The sequence below is a fragment of the Sander vitreus genome, chromosome 17 (genome assembly GCF_031162955.1).
Source record: "Sander vitreus isolate 19-12246 chromosome 17, sanVit1, whole genome shotgun sequence".
NCBI classification, from domain to species: Eukaryota; Metazoa; Chordata; class Actinopteri; order Perciformes; family Percidae; genus Sander; species Sander vitreus.
The window spans coordinates 10,081,386-10,104,917 of record NC_135871.1 but is presented as its reverse complement, the minus strand read 5'-3'; the positions used below and the strand labels follow the sequence as shown (position 1 = coordinate 10,104,917).

Genomic DNA, 23,532 nt, shown 5'->3' with positions numbered 1-23,532 from the left:
ATAATAGCAGCACATCTTCAAGAACCACATCGCTGACGGTCTCCAAAATATCAGTGTTTAGGTGTGGTTTTTTTCTTCTTTTTTAGTTTGGTATAAAAATTAGCTTTCAAATAATGTATTCTTTATCTAGATGGTTAATAAATCACATTGAACTTTAAGTCTAAGTTTCTGTGTTAATGCAGTTGCATGCAGGGACCATTTTTTTAAAACTATTCCTTGTTAATGTAATGTAGCCTATACAAGAAAACTCCAAATTAGGTATTTGGCTGCTGAAACACATTTATGCATTTTCCAAAAAGCTGTGGAATTATGGAAAAGCATCATGGGAATTTGTTCTAGTTCTTTATTGCCATCTACACAACAATTACAGTCAAGCAGTCTAATTAGAATCTAATACATAAAATAGTGCAGCAGATAAAATTTAGGAATATAATATAAAATACAAAGTAAAATATAATACTGTGGTAGCCTGGTGAGTGTTATATTTGTAGAATGTATTAACTGTAATGCATTCAAAATGTTGCCACTTGTAAGCCAGTTGATGAGTTTTCATGACAGCTCCTGCTTGTAGCTGCATTAAAATACAATATAATGTTCGGTTTTACTGCTAATCCAAAAGGTTCTCTTATTAACCACTAGAGGGAGGTGTATATCTCCTGTAGGTCTTTTAAAACCTGATCTTAAAAGCTTGCCAAATATTTTTTCTCCATATAATTATGTTTAGAGTTGAAAACCGCTAACATGTCCTTTTATAGCTGCAAAAGAGATTCCCATATGATTCCATGTTTTCTTGGATTAGAGACAATGTTTAATATGGCGTTATGTTTAATTATTGATATGGTGCCCACAGGTGACTTTAGCAGTTCACTGTAGATGAGTTTTTGATATCCTCAAAGCCAATTTATAATACAGTTATTAGTGTTGGTATGTTAGATGTATTTTTGTCATTCAGTGTATGTTAAATGGTCCATACTTACTACTGTTCAACTCTAGTCCAACTCATTCAACAGTTGTGATATTGTGACAACTTTTTTCCAAGTGCATTTAAGCTCAAGGAGCACTCGTGGTAGTAAAAGCCCATAGGCTACATGTCAATAAAAATCCCTTAGCATCTTGCCAACAAATGTTGGTTGAGAAACCATTTTCAAATACCATAAGAAGTGGCATTTGTTTTAACCTGTCTGGAGTACCAGATGGGTAGGGCTTACTGCATCGCTTCAAACACTGTCAGATATGGACACCAACGGGCCTTTTGACAGATTTTCCTGTGATGAACCTTTATCACAGTAGGAAAAGCACATGTGTTAATAATGAAATGAATGATAGCTGAATTCCATTTGGCTGCTTCAGTTTCAGGGTCCTGGTACTATGCATGCTGGCTCACTGTTATGGCTTACTGGGAAACTTTAATAGAGCTGAGACATGTTAATGTTATAAGTAATTCCTGTGCTTTTCCTGCTATGATCTATAATGTCTGCTATGAAAAAGGCCTATTGTGAAAACTATGCAAGGTTACGATAATGTCCTGGCACTGCAATATGTTGAATGCAAGATGCATGCTTTGCAGTTAATTACAAATACTGAAATACCTTATTCAGCTTGCCAGCACTGTAAAAAGTGGGTTTGCAATTCTTGAAAACGTTAGTGTGATGCAGGCCTAGTCTTTAAGGTAATTAGTGTGTGCTAGGAGAGTATTCCACCATAGGTAAAAGAGATTACGTATACAGTGCAACAAAAAAATAAATAGGAACCTATGTATGTGATCTTAGAGTTATTTGGGATCTTAAGTAGAATTTATCTAAACTTATATATCCATCAACAGCAATACAATACTGTAGGCCTACATCTCATCTAAACTCAAACAATTCCTCTGACAGAATCATTCCAAGTTATTCGACCAAGAAAGATCATTAAGATATATATTTTAAGTATAAACTATGGGAAAACATGGTTTGTGGTATGACAGTACAACCTGTAGGGAATAAAAAGTTGGATGTTTTGTTATTTTGGTGCCCCTGCCTATCCACGGTGACGTTGTTGGTAGCGCAACCATTTTGGTATTTATTCCAATGAGGTGCCTTGTTGACCAATGACAGCGCTGCTCAGATAATCCTCAGCCAATCGATAGGCGACGCTGTGACTCACCAAATAAGGAGAGACAGCACCATATAAGGAAACATTGTATCTCTTTATAAGGAGGGAAGTAGTTCCTGGGTTGTAAGATTACTGCGCTGTCGTAAACGCTGTTTAAAAAATTGATGTTTTTATGCATCCCTAAACCACGAAAAGATCAATATCGCGGTATTGGTGGAGTAAAAATGAGCATTCAGACGACAACAGGCCGACACTAGCGTTATTTCCGGTTTACAATGCGGACTAAGTGACATGGCGGATCGACATCGAGGGCGCTCTTCGTGTTTTCCTTTTTGAGAAAGTGCTCAGAGTTTTGGAAATAGAGGAGGAGGGTGAACCATACTGAGCCGGGATTGAAGGGTCTTGGGGGCAGCATCACTTTTGAAAGTTTGTCTCGGTAATTTCCTGGCGTCTCCAAACCTCCAACTGGTCCGGTTTGTTTACATTTTGGCCCAGGCGTGTATGCGTTTTATCAGCCATTTACGAGACAACGCGCTCCAGCTCTTCTGGCTGGTGTTTCGAGACTCGGTTCAGTAAATAGAATGTTACCGAGCCGGGTTGGATCGGCACCATCTGGAAACGGGTCACCTTCAGGCAGAGGTAACACAGGACACGGTTCGGGGATTATCGGCAGCGGGATCCGTCCCGTTTTGGTCAGAGCAGGGCTAGCTTTACCGGGGGTCAGCGAGAGTGCCGGTGCTACCGGGCGACAGGGGGAAAGAGACGCCGTCGGGATGCTGGGGGCTAATGGTCCAGGGGGTCCGAGAGGTGCGAGACCGGGGAACGGAACTGGGGTGACTCCTCTACAGACCGCCGTCCAGGGCAACATGGTGGGGCTAAACGCGGGAGTTGTGTTGCCTCACGGAGCCAGGTTCAACCCGGACAGAGAAAGTGCTCCTATTTGCAGCGGCTCGGACAATGACTCTGACTCCGGAGATGATGATGACCCAGTGGGTTCACTCGGGGACAGCAGGAGAGGGGTGAAGCGGGAGAGAGGGGAGATGGAAGCTGCGGTGACGGGGCAGGAGGTGGGAATACCTCCCGGAGGTTACGGCATGGTACCCGGAGGGGTCGCCGGAGCAAAGCCAGGGAAGAAAACACGTGGGCGAGTAAAGATAAAGATGGAATTTATTGACAACAAGTTGAGACGGTACACCACTTTCAGCAAGAGGAAGACTGGTATTATGAAAAAGGTAAGTCAGGTGATATCCTTTGTATCTCATCCAACTAGCCTACAGTAATTAGAATTTGAGTGTCACTTTGAGTGTTGTTTGGCCATACTGCAGACATGATATATGGTGTTGTGAATTCATTAATTCATGGAATTAACAATGGGGTTGCTTAATAAGCTGTAGGCTATATATATCATAACATCATAGGGAAAGCACTTATAATAGTGGGTTTACATTATATTTAGAGACTTTTGACCTGTAGTAAATTTAATAAAAATGTGTTTCTTTATAAAAGACAAAAACAATTGTGGCATAAACTGACTCACTGAGTCAGAACATTCATGACAGGCAATTGGCTTTAAATAGACTTGAGCAAATGACAATTCTATTTATGACCACACACACACACACACACACACACACACACACACACGGCCTGACAAGCACACAGATTTTCAGATAAACTGACTCATTCAGGCAGTAATACACAGACAGACAGGCCTAGAACTGTTGGAAGTAGTTCCCATCAGTAACCCTCAGTGCACAGGCTGTTCCCTCTGTCACTGTAAAGCAGGGCTTTGCTTGCAGGCGGCAGCCATGCGGTGGTGAACAGCAGCGGGCCTATAGGTGCCAACAGCTGACTAAACCCCCAGGGAAACGGGATCAGAGAGGACAGTCAGAAAGAGCACTGGAACAGAAGAGAGAAGCTGGGGACTGTCTGTGCATGCGTCATGGCACTACACATTGTGATACAAGCATCTAGCCTTATCAAGTGATGACTTGTCTTGGTTTCAGTTTTGTTAGTTGGGTCTGGCACACAAGCAGTTGACATTAAAGATGAAATAACTTGCTCCATGGTAATCATAATTGCCTCCATTACTGTCTACAAGTTTAGTACCAGTATTTCACTGGAACTCAAGCACATGATTACTGCTATGATTAAGTATTGCTATGTGGCATCAATGCATCTTAAGTTGATTATTTGGAGAAGTGATCAGGTGATGACCAGAAGCAAAGCAGTTGTTTTGCAGTAGACCTCGACTAAACACAATGCTTTATTGTAGTGCAAGTGCCTGTTTTGTGGACTCTGCTGTATTTCTCTTTCTATGTATTTCAGACTGTTGTCGTGGAAACTGAGGTGTCTTAATGTAGGCTCTTGGCTACATGAACACTATTTGACACACTGTGTGGATAGACTTTTTTAAATGATGCCTACACTATGTCAGCCATCACAGAAATTGAGAGGTGGGTGGAGTGGGAAGATGCATAGTAGACTGGTGTCAAACTGGTTCTAGGAAGAGCCTAGATTTAATTTTGATAGATGTGGTGTGCTAAGCATAGGCCCATTTGTTCTCTTCTCATATATGCTTTCGATCACGTGCATGTAAATACTTGCACAATACAAATTGTTAGGTGCAGGATTACTAAGTTAGTACTTGTGGTTCCTTTTTTTTTTTTTGTTCCAATATTTGTCCAGTAAAGGGTATGTTTTCGTGTTTGCTTTTTTTGTCCCTATGATCTAGTAGGCTGTTTTCATGGCCGACATTTTGACTTGTCATAGCCGGAAAAGCACAAATGTAACTAATAACATAAGTTGTGGCACCATTTCATTTAGGTACCTCAATACACCATGCAAGTGAGCCAACATGCACAATACCAGGGCTCTGAAACTGGCTCACCTACTAGTCCCTGGAAACTAGTATTCTAAGATAACACCTGAAACATAAGCCACTGTATTTGTTTGTTTTGAATTGCACAACTACATATGTACATGTTTGCATCCATGACTTTATCTTCTGGTCCTTTTTTTTTTATTTTGATATATAGGCTTGACTAGGAAGTTTTGTATGACAGAGGAACCAATTACAGGTTGACCCCCCTGCACTCTGCATGAATATTTATGAGAACATTAGCAGAGCAAGGTAACTTTGTATGGTTAGCATTGTGTGGGTCTAGTTTGCGCTGCCACCAAGCACATGTAAAGTGACATTAGTCCAATTCTGCCTTGGATGTTGGCCAGTGCTAATCAAGGGAGATGGTGGTGGAAGAGGATGACTGGAACTGTGTAGTTCATTACCTGCTTCTGTAATGCTGCATTAGCAGGCGCTGAGGTGAATTGTACAACCAGAGATTCCCTTTTTAACACCGTTCTTCAATACACAAAGCATCAAAAATCTCTATGTAATTAAGGTTTAAAGAGCACAGGGGAAACAAGTGCTGTGTAGCATTGAGTCACTATAGCAGAAGCTGGCCATTATTCGCCTTTCTGTGCTCTGTCATCATATTATTGCACACAAAAGACAATTGTACAATCAGCGTGTGCCCACATATAGAGGATTGGACTGATAGGGCCCATAATGAACACAGTGTTTGAGCATGATGGAGCAGACCAGCATGAATGCATGGTTTTATAACTGCTCAATAAAATTCTTTTAATTTGAATGTGATTTGTCTCCTCCTCCTGTGCTCTAGCTTACAATGGCACATCTATCGGCCAGCTCCGACTGTACCGTGTTCACCAAGGTGATGGTAATGGCACAGTGCCTTCACAGCACCAGAAGCATCCTCCACGTAACTTATGACTCATTTAGATAAAAAGGCTTTCACAGGAGTTCAGCCTCGGTGTGTGTGTGTGTGTGTTTTGAGTTGAATCTCTTTGTGCTTTTCCTTTACACTGGGGAGTGTGAGTGTGTGTGCACACTGTATAATGAATGCCAAGGCAACAGACTGTGATGGTGTCCTCATGTTTCACAGTCATCTACCTCTGGGTGTTAAGAATAATTCCTTGTGTCCGCCGTCAAGACTGACTTACTACAACTGCCCCTGCCTATGCCATCCAGTCCCCAGCTACAATCAGTCTTTCAGCTATATCCCACTCTCTATTTTGGGAGCCTTATCTCATGTTATTTTAGCTTCATTTGTGCTATACGTCAGAATTCACTACAGGAGGGTTTTAGATAGTGTTTTCTTTGCTAGGGTATTGTTTTTTCAGAGGTTCACTTTGGAATCTCTTGTATTCCCTTTCCAGTAGAGAATACGATTACTTTGTCTATGAGACAAAGGTAATCCAAGTCCCAATTTGGTGAACCATATTTTTCTGATGTTTAAATTCTAGCCTCTCATCTCTGCTATGTACTTGAATTTTCTTTTTTCTCTTTCCCAGGCCTATGAACTCTCCACCCTGACGGGAACCCAGGTTCTGCTGCTTGTGGCCAGTGAAACGGGTCACGTCTACACTTTTGCCACCCGCAAACTCCAACCCATGATTACAAGTGAAACGGGCAAAGCTCTGATCCAAACATGCCTCAACTCGCCGGACTCACCGCCGCGCTCTGACCCCTCCACGGACCAGCGCATGAGTGCCACGGGCTTTGAGGAGACAGACCTCACCTATCAGGTGTCTGAGTCGGAGAGCATGGGCGACATAAAGGTTAGAATCAAAAAGTGGAAAGGTCTAGACCGGTCCTCTAGGCAGTTAGGACAAAAAATTAAGAACACGAAAAATTAAGAACACACTCTACTATCTCTTTTGGAAAGATCGTAGTGAGGCTGTAGCTGTGAAGTTCCAAAATTGAATGCACTCATTTCTGCACCTTTCCCCACAGCCCATTTCCCGTGCTTTCAGCAACAATGGTACTCGAGTTAGTCTGTGTGACTCACTGTCTGCTTTCCAATAGACATAAATTGCATTGGAAATAAAAAAGAAACTGATAAAGCACCATAAGAGAGTAACTAATGGATATAGTGGGAAATCTCTCCAGAAAAGGCTCGATAAGCACACGAAGAGAGCAAATAAATCAAACCCACGTCAGCTGTGGAAAAAGATCTTTGTCCTATCGTGAACACAGTTCTGAACTTTTGCCTGTTATATGTGAGGCCTCTGTTTTGGGCTTGTGGTTTGGTTCTGAGCACCAAGTCTTTTTTTTTTTTCTTTTTTTTTTTAAATTAAACCAAAAAGTCTCAGTAGTCCTTTTTTAAAGGGCTATAATGTGAAGGGAAAGCCAGATAAGATGCAGAGAATTATCCCACTCACAAAAGGGAGCTGGCTACACTTTACCTTTCTGACCTCTCATCCAGGAAAGCCTTGTGACACTCTCAGAGATGAATCACAGCAGGTCTGGGTTGTGTTAGGATGAGAAACATGCAGTCTGCTACATGGAAGTGTTTATCTTTGATTTTGTGATGGAGCGGTCTTGTGTTCATGGGTGAAACTTACATTTCTGAAAATATTGGAACGTCAGACTTTTTGTGCCGTTTTTTTCAAACTCGCAAACCTTCTGAAACAAATTGTCATGATCGAATTTAGTTGAATTAAATGACAAAAGATGAATTTCCACTCCTCATAATCATTATTAGCGTCTCGTCCCTAATGAAAAGCTGCAGTTTGCGATCCCTGTATTTCCTACTACATTACTGCAAGGGTTCTTAAAACCTCGGGTCTTTGAGATGTTAAAGCAAAGCGGTAAATTCATCAGCAGACACGCTTCACTGTCCACACCTTGGTGCACTCGTATGCTGGAAGCCGAGATTCCCTCTGCTGTTTACACGGCTTAAGTACGCCCCTTTGAAGACAGACACACTTCCAGGCCTGTTTGCCTGCGTGCTGTTTTTACAAGGCACTAACTAACACGTACCATACACCGTCAAGGATGGCAGATCAACCTTTTGCATGTTAAGCCACTCTTATGCCCCCTCTGCTCATTGATAAAAATGAGATTCTGCCTATGTTGCCATATATGGTATGGTTTCCCTGCCTGCTTTCTTGGCTGAGGCCCCTCACATTCCTTATAAGCTGCAGCTGTCTTTGGAGTCCTGTGATTCCCCCCCCCCCCCCCCCCCCCCCACCCACCACTCATTTAGTGATATAAGGGGGAGGTAAGGATGTAGATATGAGTGGGCGGAATGGAAATATTTAAGCGAAATTTTCCCGCTTCATGTGACGCCTATTTAGGTGGCTGGTAGTGACGATGTGACCTCTGCCACCCGCTGCAATTATGAGTGTGGGAGACCAGCATGGGCCCTATGAACACTACAGACAGAGGGACACACTTGTCATAATGTGATCCATGTCAGGATGATCAGCGCCATTGTGTTGAGGACATGGCAGGTGGATCTGGAGGCTTCAATTTCGAAGGATCATTTCTGTGCAGTAGAGATGATGCGTGGTCGCTGCGTGCACCTCTGCAGCATCTGGACACTATTCATCAAGACTAGTATGTAATACATACAGTCCAAGCTAGTCTAAACAGTTCAGAGTTTGAGTTCGCAATGGCTGGTGGGGGAAGTGGAGGAGATTTTGGAGAACCAAAGAAAGAGACTTAGAAGTGCACTGAAGTAGACATTATGCTAAAAGTTTGTTTCGTATATTACTCTTACTGGATTAAAAGAAAAAATCAAGTAATCCAAGTAATTTTACATAGGCCGTCTAACAGATCAACAGTTTCTTTCAGAATTTCAATGTGGAAAAACACTGCTCTGGAAATGTCAAATTTCTCCTAAACTATTCACTAAAATGATCTAGTGGGCCATACAGCATCAAAGTCATGCTCCGTATCAACCCACATCTTGTTTTCATAGTTGACAGATTTGTGTTATTGTTTGTTAAAGTTTAAGACTGAAAAGGCTGAGCCTTGGGTCACCAAAACCCAAATCTGGCACTGCACTGAAAACTGAGCTTGCTAGATATAATCTAGCAGTGAGCGATAACAGAATGAAGAGCACAGTCTGTATTCTGGAAACATAAATTGCCATCTACTTTCAACAGTCACACAGGGAAGAATCAGTGTGTTGTTCAATTGCAGTGCTAAGATAATAAACCTTAAGTTTAAGGTGCGTGACTGGAAAACCCTGGCTTTTCTATTGCTCTCGCAGCACTCATTAAGTTCGTAAAATCAAAAGCTGAAGGCAACAAGTTCAGGGCTGTTCTTTAAGGGCTGTAGAAGGCATTATGGGAAGTGTAATGTCTGACTTAGAGGTAAATGAGAATAGGTGGAGGGAAAAGTGGTTACACCAGATATTAAATAATAACACTTCATAAAGAGCATATATTTGTAATTATTGTGGCACTCTCCATCAGATCTTTGGATTGTTATGGCTTCTCTGGCTGCTTCTTAATATCAGACGTGCCTACAGTACAGATGTTTTTATGCTTTTTGCGATATTTTTGGAAGTGAATTGCAAATCCCACAACTTGTTTGCTTAGAGAGGATCCATCTTAGTATAGAATTCTCAGTATGACAGTCTTCTGGTTTTCCCCTCCTCCCTTCTCTCTCTCTCTCGCTCTCTCTTTCTCTCTCTCCCCCCCCCCTCCTGATCTGGCTGTCAGTGCCATATTGTTGTTGTAATCCTGGTGAAGACTTTTTGTTGCTCTGCTCATTAGCACAGATCATCGTGTAATGTCACAAGCAAAATGTCCAGACTGAGGCCAGACAAACAGCTGACATGTTTGTTTTCTCCTTTGTGCTTTGTGGCTCTTTTGACATCCTGCTGCGACAGATCTGCCACTTTATTTAACATATAATGTGTTTGTGTATGACTTTAAATTGTCTCCCCAGAGAAATTAAGTGATTTGATAATTAATTTACCTTTTTCCTCTGTCTTCCTGTCGAACTGTTGTAAGGGCAGAGCAGTGGCTTGAAGTAGGTGACGAGAGAATCACTGAGATAATGGAAAGTTAATTTACTCAGATATGCGCTCTTATCACAAGGCTGCTCCTAAACAGACTGTATGTAGAGAGAGGTGGCGGTATTGTCGGAGGGATTCTGACAGGGAGAGCAGGCTGTGTTAGAGTGGAGGAAAGCAACGTTATGTGTCACCCCCCCCTCCCCCTTCCATCCCCTTATTTTACAGAAAGCAACTGGACAGGTCAGCCGCCATTGGCTGCACCTCCTCCACTTGGGCTGCCTTGCCTTTTTTAGCAGTCCCAAATGGAGCTGCAAATTCCATGTTGCTGGCAGTGTGACAGAGGGGGAGATGGGAGCCAGCAAATGGGAGATTAGACGAGGGCCAGCCACCAGTAAACTGCACAATGGGCTCTCCAAACAACACTGGACGAGCCTGCCAGTTGTCACCTTCAATTTGGAATGATTAATCCCTCACGAACAGGGACTCATTTGTGTCCTACTCTTTTTAATTACTCTCTCCTTTTCCTGTTACTTTAAAACGGGGTCTTTCGTATGATGTCTGTGAATGTGAAAGGGCAATGGAGGCTTTTATTCTTTTACCATATATAGAACCCTTACAAATGCCCAAAATCTGGAAAACCGGGTGTTTGAAAGGACTTTTAAAGAGAAGAAAGTAAATTTGTGATTCGTGATTTGCGTTTTATTGAATTTTATCTCATGATCCTTTTTATATTAAGATTTCTCATTTGTTCATAGGAGGGGCAGGATGTATATGAGATCTCTCTGTTGCTGGAGTAAAATAAAATAAATGACTTAGCATGTTATGGAGGGTTCTCTCCGTGGCTGTGAGGATTAACTGCTTATTCCAGACGACTCAGCCCTCCATTCGCATGACTATAAATTGTGACTTAATTTGTTACCATGCCATGTTTTTTGTTTTTTTCAAAGCATGGAGAGCAGTATAGTTAGGTTGATTTGAAAATGAGTGGGGAAAATGAAAATCTATGATACAATTTAAAGAAATTTAAGCCAGCTTTTGTGGAAAACCTCTCTTTACCATTTCCTCTCAGGCTGATGCAAAGCTTTACGATCATTTATTCAGAATATCCAACAAGTATAAAGATATCGTATATATATTACGGTGTTATATTGTAGGGCTGAAACTAACGATTATATTCATTATCAATTCATTTGTAATCAATTGTTTGGTAAAATGTCTGAAAACAAAGGGGCAAAGATCCATCACAGCCTCTCAGAACCCAAGGTGACATCCTCAAATTGCTTATTTTGTCTGATCAAAACCCCGAAATATATAGTTTCATATAACATAAGGCAGAGAAAAACAGCAAATCCTCCACAATTAAGAAGGTAAAGTTTTGCACTTTTGCTTTTGAAATGGCTTTCATGATCAAAACGGCTGCAAATTAAGAACAGTTGATTAATTGACAACTTGTTTCAGCTGTGTGTGTATATACTATTCAGACTTCCAGTATATTCCAATATTACAGTGAAGGGGTTAACTTTTAGTGATGGAGATGACTTGATGTATCGGTGTGTAGGATTGTATTAAAAGGAGCAGGACATGGACTTCAGGAGGAAATGACAGTGCTGAGGCTTTGTCTACACTTCTTTTGTGAAGAATGCATTACACCACTGTGGCCTATGTTTACTATGCGCTGCCTTGACACTGAACTAAAAGCCAGCACTGTTTATAGACTGGCCAGTTGAGCAGGAGACACTTAGAGGTGGTCAAACAAAGCAGTAGGTCAGTGGAAGCTTGCTATGTAGGTCACAGAGATAGTGGCAGTTTGACTAGACCTTTTAGATTACCACATAGGTTCAAACCTGGATGATTCATCTGTTTACACCTTTTGAAGCCAAACTATGTCCTGGTTGGATCTGAGTAGACATGTGACAGGAACGCAAGAGCAGCCATTTAATTCTCCATGGAACAGTGTAATATGGAAAAGCTGGAACACACTGGCCTTGTCCCTTTTTAGTCAGCCATGTTGTCGTGTTCTGGTGAAGCATCTCAGTCCGTTAAAGGAATTCAGTAGTTCTCGTAAGGCCCCAATGGTGAGAACTGCTAAGAGTCAGATGGCGGCTGTCTTTTCCCGTAGCCTCCTGCTGCCTCAGCTGGCCTGGAAAGGGTTAATTCCCCCTCCGAGGTGCTAAGGTTACTGCCAGCTGTCTGTACCCTCAGCTGTTTGTACTCAGCCCCTATCCTGTCCTCTGTCCCCGAACCCCTCACACAGGTCTGACTCTGCTTCGCCTGCTGCTCACAGACATGCGTACTCTGCTGCTACTGTGGCTAAGTGCTACATGCTACCACACCACTGTGATGATCCAAACACTGCGCTTTCTCAATGTAATTTATCCCCAGTCTCTATTGTTTGGCTTGATTTTGGTTATGCTTTGTGACCGCTATCCTCTTCCTCTTTTACCTGTTGTCATGAGTTCTATCTGTAACCCCCTACACCAGTGTAGACTGAGTTATTCTCATTCATCTTGTTGAGTTTTAGTGGACATTAATGAAACGATTACTTCAACCACAATTGGAAAGTCTCCTGGGAGAATGAAGACCTGCTGACAGCTGTGTCACAGATTGTCAGCAATGGCTCTTTGATGAAGGACAGGCCTGATTCAGTAAATGGATGTGGATTGTTGTTGGTTGAATTTTATTCAGTTTTCCTTCTTGGTTGAAAGGGCAGAACAACTACGAGTCCGCTGTGTGGCCCTCCCTCTTTGACTTTCCAGCTGCTGTTAAACTAAAGAGGTAAAGGACCTTGGACTGTCAGAGCCCCTCGGCGGGGCCTGAATCTGAGCTGCAGACGAGACAACTGCTCAGCTCCTTGTAGTTTTGGTTTTCTACACTCTTGTTGATTCAGAGCAGCTTGTATAAGACAACACCTGCTTAGCCATCTGTGCATCATGAGGGCCAGAAAACTCGTTAATGGCCACACCCTTGATCATTTGTTAATCCCCTGATTTTTTTTTTTTAATGTCATCAAATTCAAAAACTATAACTTTTGTTTAGTCCTTGTAGAGCCGCACTAGCAGACTATCTTTGATATTAAGACTTGAGCAGACTGGGATGTGGCTGAAGACTGGGAGTCAATCCCTACAGTAGCTCCACTGATGTGTTGAAATGGTAGTATGTGGTACGAAGGTCTTATCAGTTGAGTCCATGCTGGATCATCCACCTCTCACCCACGTAATCAGTCACATATAAAAACCAATAGTGTTTTGCTAAGAGAGGCTGGCCGAGCCTGCTTCTCCACTACCTTTATGTTGTTATTGATAATGTCTGTCCCTTTTTCAAAATTATAAGCCTATCGGATGCAGCCCGTCTCATTTCCTTGCTTGCTCATTGTAAGCCTGTATGTTGTGACACATGGTCGTGTTTCCATATAACAAGCCTTTTTCATTCACCTCATTTGTTATACTGCTGCACTCTGTGTCGAGTGCTTTGCGTCTATGACACAAAAGCTTTGTCACAATTCCGAGGATGGATCTTCCCAAAGTCTAGGCCTGCAAAGGTCTGTCCTTCAGAGGACTTGAGTCTAGGCTGAGCCTGCATTTTCTGCACAAATGATATGGTCTAGCCTCGCCTCCGAGTCAGAAACTAATGATTTTCAAGTTGTAGAAGTTGAAGCGTAAATATGACTGTGAATGGGAAACTGGTTTTCCAAATTCAGTGGTACAGAGGTTTATAGTGCGAGTTGTAACATTTCACTTAAGTACATGAAGTATCAAAGCTCAAGCCCAGATAACCCTGGCCTCATCACATCATCAGGGTTATCTGGTATAAGATGGTACACAGTATAGAGCAGACAGGAAAGGAGAGAGAGATGGGGCGATGACATACAACGAAGGTCGCTGGCTACACTCAAGTCTGGGACTGAAGAGTTTGCAATGCATTATGGGATACTGAGGACTGCAAAGGATAGCGGTTGTGTTCTCCAAATTTAGACCGAAGAAAGCTGCATTTTCTTTTTGGGCCACATGTGCAGGAGCCTTTAAAATGGGGCTGTCTGTCATCAAACCCTCAAAGAACATTGAACCCACAGGAACATGCAAACTCATACATGCCCTTTAATGTGTAGGCTTATTCCCATTATGCTATTACAGATCATTGGTTTTAAGTGATAAAGTGTTTGTAAGTGCGTAGAAACAGACATGGTGGGTTTAGATGTGCTTTATAGTCCCGGCCTAACGCCTACCCTGCTCTTATCATGCAGCCCACTCACAACCCCTTCCTGCTCTGCTGTTCAGTGATGTTCACATTAGCTGTGATACTACTGTAGTCTCACCTCTATAAATCTTAAGTTTTATGTGTGCATCTCACCTCCCTGATTCTACACATTGTACAGAGATGTCATGGTACATGGTTAGTTAGTTGTCATAGTAACTCTACAAAATAGGAGTGCAGGAATTATGTTTTTTCTTCAATATACTTGGATTGAGCAGTGATTGGATCGTGTGTGATCTGAATACTTCCTCTGACTCTTAAAAGCGTCATGTCATGTTTTGCCCCTCTGCCAGCACATTAGTAACGGCATGGATATATTTGTGAGTAACAGTTCAGGCAAGTGGTACTGCAGCGCGGGAGACGGCAAGAGACTTAAAAAAAAAAAAAAGAAACCCTAAATGACAATGAATTCAGATGAAGTTCTGCGAGACGTTGATAAGCTGCTAACATCAGGCACTGTGTTGTGTCAGAGTGGTGTTGTGAAGACCACTCTTACCGGACTGCTTTTCCTCCCCCTTTCAGGGCGGTGTGTCTGGTGAGAATAGGGCTGCATACAGAGGTATGTGTCCCCCAGTTACAGGACTTGGACAGATACCGTACATACAAAATATGGTGACATTTTCCCCCCCCGGTACATCTGGTCAGTACGGTAATTTGAGCCAAGTTGTTATCCTTGTTATTTTCTTTTTTTTGTGAATGGAATTCTGCTTATAGACACCAACTGAGCAGGACTGTGCAGCCTTTAATCATTTTTTTTTTTTTTTTTTAACTTAATTGAGTCCATCAGTTTGTTTTTGTTTGGAGCGGCCACTCCCACGCAGCAAAGTTAAAACCGCAGGAGACAGAAGGGTGAAGACCTGCTTGAGTCAGTCCGCCCGCAGAGCCGGTATGTTTCTCAACAAGTGTTGAGTCGCCATCCTACACTGAAATTCCTACATTCAGCGATGAACTGACAATAGAGCTGGGCAATATATCAATATTATATCGATATCGTGATATGAGACTAGATATCGTCTTAGATTTTGGTTATCGTAATATGACATGAGTGTTTTTTAAGACTTTTCCTGGTTTTAAAGGCTGAAACTTCTGAACTTACCAGACTGTTGTAACTGTTCTGTTATTTGCCTTTACCCACTTGTCATTATAGCCACATTAATGATGATTATTTATCAAAAATCTCATTGTGTAAATATTTTGTGAAAGCACCAATAGTCAACACTACAATATCGTTGTGGTATCGATATCAAGGTATTTGGTCAAAAATATTGTGATACTTGATTTTCTCCATATCGCCCAAGATAATGTATATAATATATATATATATGTGTGTATATATAATATATTAGATATTCAGAGAAACGCTCCCTGCACTGCAAATATTTGTACATACGGATGCAATTAGAGGGGTCCCAGGTTCTACCACTTTGTCTACCTTGTTTATGTCATTTGGCCTTCGTCTATAAAAACCCACTCTGGTTTCTGTCACCCATCCATTGGTCCCTGAAAACAGAGTATTACAGCCTCCTCCCCTAAATAGGAAGAGCCCCATTAATGGTGTTATTTTAGGTGTTCTCATGTGAAACTCTTCTGATGTTGCTTTTGTGGTCACTGGGATAAATGGAATTAGCAGAGTAGAGCTCGTACTAGTCTATCAGTTTTAAAATACTAGCAACTGATGATGTCATCAGGGTTATCTTGGACATGGCTTCACATTTGTAACAGACGGTGTTACAAACTGTAGATGTGGAGATTGTTGTTTGACTGTTTACATTGCTGGCTTTGTGTACATTTGGTTTTTGCACCTTTTTTATTGTTTATTTGCATTTGCTGCCACTTTGTACTGCAACTGCTTCACAACAGTTTCCCTCGGGATAAATAAGGTTTTATCTTTTCTTATTGAAAGATGTTGGCATTCATCAGTCACAGCAAGCATAACAAAAGACACCACTGAGTTGCATCATGGGAATTGTAGGACACAGTGTTTTTGGAGCTTGCCCCTTACTAGGGACAAAAAGCCAGGATATCTCGGTAGCTGATTTTCACAATTAAAAAAAAAAAAAAAAAAAAATCGTTTCTTGCGAGTACCTCATGTTTATGGTAGGGAAATACTAAATCACTGACCCCACATAACCCGTCTTCCTTGACAGAATCCAGTACTGAATTCATTCATTCATCAAGTGATCTTCCCCTGTCTTCCTAATCACCGGGTTTGCTCTCTCCCACAGGATACACTGAAGCCCACGTTCACGGTAGCTAGCCTACCAGGCAGCACCAGCAGCGCCCAGTGCACCGTGCCCACCACCTCCACCACCATGCAGGTGAGCAGCGGACCTTCGTTTCCCATCACCAACTACCTGGCGCCCGTCTCGGCCAGCGGCAACATCAGTGCCAACGGCACCGTCCTCAAGACCGCCAGCGCCTCAGGAGTCATGCAGCTGCCCGGGGGCTTCACTTTCATGCCCGGTATGTAGGAGAGTCTTTACCTCCACATGAGAGCTCTGTTACAATTCTGAATTATTTTCTTTTATGGTTTGTTTATCTTAACCTCATCCTTTTGAATTGAGTTGACGCTTCCGCAGGCCTTCATGTTTGGTTAATGTCACTGTGTTGTCTAGCTTATTAGCTGATTAGAATTTGAATGGCAGCGTGCCGCGATCTCAGGCGTCCCGAGAGTGGTCGTGCCTCTCGCTCTCTCTCTTCGACAACAGCCCTTCATATCCGTCATCAACACTCAGCGGCCTCAGGTTTTACAAAGCCTTCAGTATCCAGGAAAGCCACGTCTGTTGGCGACTGGCCCTGCCTTTCATTGTCACTTGGGGACAGGAATAATTAGGTGAGCGGGGCACAATAGACCGGGCAATAAGGGAGGATGAACACGGCCCATAATTAGTCATGAATATTCAATGAAGGATCAGTGGTTTGTGCTGAAATCATAATTGAGGTGTACTTTGTGGAGCCGGAGCTTTGTGACAGAGTGGTCATGAACTAGACACGACCCTTCATTAAAGGAGACTTCACAGACACACTCTGAAACACAAGGGAGCTCTACTGCACCAACTCTCCAAAGGACTATGGGGCAGCAGGCTCTGATTTGGGGATCCCTAAAGTGTTTCTAAATGGTCTTTCTCCAGTAATTATTCATTACATTTCCTTTTCATGGTGGATGTGCTGGGAAATACTGGGGCATCAAAAGTGGAGCCTTGGAATGCCCAGAGGTCACGATTCCCCCTCAAAGACATTGAGAACATTTGAATTCCACGAAAATTGAATTCCATATTATCTGCTAAAAAGCTCAGTGCTCTGAAACATTTTATTTGGACAGTCCATGAACAACAATTTAAAATGGCTGCAATGTTTTCTACAGTGTATGCTGCTGCTGCTGCTGTTGTTGTTGTTGTTATCATGTAGACAAGAGTCTGTGTTGCAACAGTGAATCCTAACAGGCCCAGTGTTGTATTTTTACTAACTACAGTAGTTGTTGCAGTGTGTTGTTGTTGTTGTTGTCTGCGCTCCGCCACAGCTGAACAGATAGACACAAGATGCCCACTAATGGGTCCTCTTTTATTTTAACTGAGAGCTGGACAGCCAGGCAGTGTCTCTGTCCATCCCCTCCTTCTCTTTCTCAATCTTTCTCCTCCTTCTACAACCTTCCCTGTCACCCTTACTCTTTCTCCACCCTTTCCCTCCCTATTGCTCTGTCCCTCTCTCCTCCTCACCACCTGTCTGGCACATAGCAACAGTGCCAGGTGGAACAACACACCCTCCCACACTAAAACCTCCTCAGTTGACAGCTTGAAAGGGCCTGCCCGCCCTGCTGCAGCAACTGTGACCAAATGTGAGGGTGTAACTCCAGAGTCTATGTTCTGAAATGAAAAATATCTGCCGTTTGTTAAAGAAAAACACTTAGATAACACAACATTGAAACAAATCATGCAACATTTAAAAATAATGAAATGTCAATGTGACAGCCAACCACGTGATACAGGCATACAGTATATGTCACTTAACTTAGCAGCCATGTATGTATTATTGAACATTTGCGTAATGCTTGTATCATGTGGACGCACCGACAGTTTTGTTGTCATTACTTAGAATTCCTCATGGGGGCGACAGAAACTTCGCACTAGCTATAGCTTTAAAGCATAAACTGGGGTACATTTGTACAGTTAAGTTACTAGCACTTTTCCAAGCTTTCCTTTCCTTTTCCTTTCTGATTCCCCCCTCTGTGTGTTTGTGCCCCTCCAGCAGGCACTCCTCTCCCCCCCGGCACCCCCACCATTCCTCTGAGCCAGCTGCAACAGCACTCCCTGGCCCTGCAGGGGCAGCATGGTCAGACCCTAGCTGCCGCCCCGCAGTCACAGCAGGGACAGCAGGCTGTCTTCCGCTTCCCTGCTGCTGTCTCCCTCACAGGTGACCTGCTCTGCCACAACTCTGCTTGCTTATACTAATCTTAATCATATCATCACAAAGCTACTGCTAATGCTACCTCTACTGCTATGACTAATCATCATGCAACTAATGATGTGGATTTCTAATGCTACTCGCACGGCAACTTCTTCTGAGCTAATTGTACTGCAAATGCTTCTACTGCCAGTGCTACCATGTGCCCCCCCCCACTGCTGCAGTCCCCATATACTCCTACTGCAACTACCGCTACCCTCTGTGTGGGGTGTTCGGTGTCTTACTGTAGTGGCTGTATGTGTCTCCAGGAGCAGGGGTTCCCCAGCAGCTCCAGGCTATCACGGTACACCACAGCACCCAGTCCACCTCCAACAGCGACAGCAGCCTTGACATCTGCCACACCTCCACAAACTCCACCGGTAGGTCAAATCCCCTCTCTGAAGAAGGACGCCGTGTCCTGTCTGGATTAGAATTGGTAGGTTCTCTTGGTGAGCCAGTATCCAAAATCAATGTAATGAATTGATGACATTTATGGAGTTTTACTTTAGTAAATTTAGTTTGGCCAAAAAAATGCTAATTTACAGCATCTCAATGAGTGGGAATGGGCTCCTCTTGTGTGTTGCTGTCCCACTTTGTACCTGACAGCATTAGCAGATTATCGTGCTACTACACACTGCATAAGGAGTTAGCGGTTGGAATTAGATAGATGTTAAGCGCCATCTGCTGGCCAACATTTGTACACACCTCTTGCCCTCAGTGTGACATTTGCTTTCTCTCCCTCCTCCTCCTCCCTCCCCTGCTCTCTTTCCAGCGACGGTGAGTCTCCCAGCAACCATCGTCACCTCGTCGGTGCCGACGTCTGTTGCGGGTCACATGATGTACCCCAGCCCGCACACAGTGATGTACGCCTCCACGCCGGGGATGACTGACGGGGGGCTGGCCGTGCTCAACGCCTTCTCCCAGGGGACGTCGACCATGCAGGTGTCCCACGCACAGGGCCAAGACTCAGGTGAGACACTCAACAACACACACGGTTTACTGGCTGACAGATGTGGGTTCATTTGTAATTTGTGCATCATTTCAAATAAACACAATGCTAAGAGTTTACCGATGGGAAAACCATGTTGTTGTTTCTTCCTCCCCCAGGCGCGGTCCCTCAGGTGTTCCTCACAGCACCTCCAGGCACGCTGCAGATCCCCGTCTCTGCGGTGCAGCTACACCCAGTACGGCAAGATCTGCATTTTACAAGTGAAACTCTCATATTCCCTATGCAACCAGCATGCCACGTTACCGCACTAATGCATCCTAACAGAGCACTGGGAGCCACAGGGTTGTCACCTGTTGCCTCTTTTAGATACATGTGACTGATCAGCTGGCAGCTTGTTTTACCTGGGATTTGCAGCACAATACACATGCAGTAGGCCTAACGGAACACCACTGTAGCAGTGCATGGGAATCAAAACTTTAATGTGTTTTTTTTTTTTTTTAAAGTCCAGTGTTAATGGAGAAAAATGTAGTAAATTTATTTCTCTAAATTGATTTAGAATATATAGGTATTTAATGGAAAAATCCTTTTAAGGTTATATTTGGTGCACTCTTGTGGAAAAAAATCCTCTATTCTAAAGTTTAAATTTCACTTGAATCTGATTTCAGAGTATTCCAGAGAACGTCAGCTCTATTACAGCATTACACCACTCTATGAAAAACAGCATGTAGTGTAGCAAGGTTTCCATCTGCGCTGGGTGGTGTGTGCGGTTGTGTGATGTGATGACTTGCGATTGGCTGCCTGTACCGTCTCCTGACGTAGCCGTGTTTTGTTCCAGATGGTGATTGGCCAGCAGTCGAGCGGCAGCAGCAGTAACCTGACGGAGCTCCAGGTGGTCAACTTAGACGCAGCACAGAACTCAAAGAGTGACTGACAGACAGCTGGAGCTGTTTAACACGGCAGACCCAGGGAGACAGACTTACAGACTTGCATACATCTCTATTTATTGATGCCTTCCTACAGCATTTCACATTACACTTCTGAATGTGACTTTAAATTTTATATATATATATATATATATATATATATATACACACACACACACACACACACACACACAGGAAATATATCACGACATCATCATTGGAACCTATTTTCTATGCCGTAAGATGGTTATTTTTTTTGTGTGTGCGTGTTTTTGTTGTTGAAAATGTGTAATTACATGTACACACACACTGCAAGGTGCCACAGCTTCACACCAGCCAAAGAGACATTTGCTTGTCTGAATGTTCCAGTGTGAGCAACTTGTGCACAAATGCGTGTGTGTGTGCACGCGCATATCTGGGGTTTGTAAATGGGCGGGGAAACGCATATTGACTTAAAAAAAGAAAAGAAAAAAAAAGAGACATTTGAAAATGTACATAGTTGTTTTTTTTTTTGATAACTTGTATTTTTAGCCTGGTTTAGTTTGTGCAACGGCATGTAGTTGTTTTTTACGTAGTGGTTTTGTATGTACATAAAAATGATTTGCATAAAGAAAAATAATTATTTACATGTATATGTAAATTAATTTAATATACCATCATATGCTGATATACTGTCATGCTGTTGAGAGTTTTCACTACAAGATGGAGAAGGAACGCTGGATGTTTTTCTACATGTTTTGATTGTGACATTTGTAGGACTGTCCCTCGAACGGGATCAAGTATCTGGGTCACAACATGTAAAACACAAGATATGATTTACTGTTAACATCTTCTTTACTTTAGCTGGGAAGCTTCCAGTGCTGATGACATGATCACTTAGTATCAGTTTTGCATGTGAGGATCTGGCACTTTCTTAGTTTGGAACCTGTTGACAAATCAGATGGACATTTCATTTAGCTCAACTTTTAACATGATATAATTATTTACATCAGTGTTAACACACATATTTGAATACAATTCTGTCATTTTCTCTTACACACAGCATCCTTAAAGTGATTGGAAGAGTTTGTTCACTTATTTATAAATGCCAACAAACAGGTTATTGGATAAAAACATGAACTTTGTTGTTTCAAAAATGATCCAGTCTCTACTTGACTGCAGAACTTTAATTATGTGATGCTATATCTGACTTGAGTCAGGGCGTTGGACACAAATCTCTTGTTTAACAAGACACTGTATAAACTGCAGTTCCACTTCAATGCTGCAATCAAAGCATCAGTTTCCTTGTCAAGCAGTCAGTGTTATTCAGCGCAGTCGCAATGCTGTAGTATTATAACAGCAATGCGTATAAATATTTTTGTACGAACAAGGATCTCTTATGAAGGAAAAGTAACTTCAGGTGCTTCAAAACATGTTAATATACTTCTTGGAACTACAACTTAAGACCCTGGCTGACTGCAATCTCAGCATGTACCTCAGCAATCATTAACAATGAGAGTTATTAGACTGAGAGCCTTCTTTCTGCACCATAGTGCCTCTTTTTCATGGCTGATTTCTAAATCACTGCTAGGCAAGGGAAATATAGGATTTACTTCTTTCCAGACAACCTCACATGACTTTGGACTTTCATACAATCCTCTGCTGTGCCCAGAGATTTTTTTGACTCATTTCTACAGAATTAGCAGGATGACTGAGCATGCTGGCTTGAAGCCAAAGAGAATTGGACAGACCCATGCTGACTGCTGTTCAGTTATTCACTGGCAAGAGAGGTCATTTTCACGCTTGGTGTTCTCTATTCTTGTACATGATGTCATATCATCCTGCAGGCTTGTTTGTGAAGGAAATTTACAGGTTAAAGACATTCAATCCCCCAATATTATCTGGTGGTTTTTCATAAATAGTATTTTAAAAGGCGATTGAGGAAAATTTGTGGTTTTCACCTTGTCATTAAGAGAAATGATTGTGTGTATTTTTGTTTTGTTGTACAGACATTTTGTAATAAAAAAACAAAAACAAAAATATGGTGAAACACAATGAACTGTTGAAAGAATGACCACAACTTCTGCTGAAGGACTTTCTTTTCTTTTTTTTAATTGGGACGGAGAATGTTAAAGAAACCATATTGTCCTGAATGAAACCTATTGTATAACTGCAATGTTGAAATGAAGACCGCTGAATAGGAATAAATGAGCCAATGCCTCTGAGAGAACAAGGACTGCATCACTTACAAAATAACTGCAAGGCAGGAAGAGTGAGCATGCACCTTACCTTAATGTTTCAATGATGCATTGCACAATCACAAAACTCAGACTGGCCTGACTAAGATAAAAAGAAGTATAATGAGACTTGTCCCATTTCACACAGAGGAAAGCAGCGATTAACAAGGAAATGCAACATGATACAGTGATTGGTCTCAGCTGACAAGCAAATAAATCAGTTGGCATCAGATTATGACTATACTGAGAGTCCTTTACATCTTCACAAACCAAACAAAGGCAATGCAACAAGAGATAAGCATAATTATATCACAACAAACGGTAGTGTAGCAGAAACCTCTTACACATCGATTCTAGGAGTCGTCAGAGATCCACAGTGTGAAGTAAGGCATCATATCTCCCCGTCACTGTCTTCAAACAAAGTGCTGACAGCTAAGAAATCATCACAGATGGCCAGAATGCCTTGTTCTTTCAACGATGAAAAATAATGTATAAGCATGCATTTACACCAGGTAGTATATGTCTATTGCTATTGTACACATACAATATACAAATGTACAGAACACGTTAGTTGATTAAGAAATGTGCATGATTTGACAAAAGTTTAAATTTAAAAAGTTTCCCATTAAAATAGAAATGTTGCTCCTGATATATCTTAGATTTTTTTTTGGTTTATGAAAACATTTGGAGAAAAAAAACAAAAAAGCTTTTTGTTGTGTATATTTATATTATGAACAAGGATGAGGAAAGACGATGTGCAAATCTGATTCCATGCAAGCAGTTGCATAACGTAGCTTAGGTGCTTGAGTGAGGGGATTTATTTA

At 42.2% G+C, this 23,532-nt stretch overlaps 1 protein-coding gene across 3 annotated transcripts; it reads left to right on the top strand.

Annotated features, from left to right (window-relative positions):
* Positions 1 to 2,188: 2,188 nt before the first annotated feature.
* srfb (serum response factor b) lies at positions 2,189 to 23,532 on the top strand. 3 transcript variants are annotated; one of them, XM_078273917.1, is made up of 8 exons: positions 2,189 to 3,326; positions 6,469 to 6,735; positions 16,406 to 16,643; positions 18,426 to 18,590; positions 18,890 to 19,000; positions 19,393 to 19,590; positions 19,728 to 19,829; positions 20,405 to 23,532. In XM_078273917.1, exons 1-8 carry the CDS (start codon positions 2,676 to 2,678, stop codon positions 20,440 to 20,442), a joined length of 1,770 nt encoding a protein of 589 aa, XP_078130043.1. In that variant the 5' UTR covers positions 2,189 to 2,675; the 3' UTR covers positions 20,443 to 23,532. The 3 variants fall into 3 exon arrangements, with proteins under 3 accessions (XP_078130043.1, XP_078130042.1, XP_078130044.1); XM_078273916.1 differs by having other exon boundaries at positions 2,190 to 3,326; positions 19,728 to 19,804; XM_078273918.1 differs by lacking the exon at positions 18,426 to 18,590 and having other exon boundaries at positions 2,191 to 3,326; positions 19,728 to 19,804.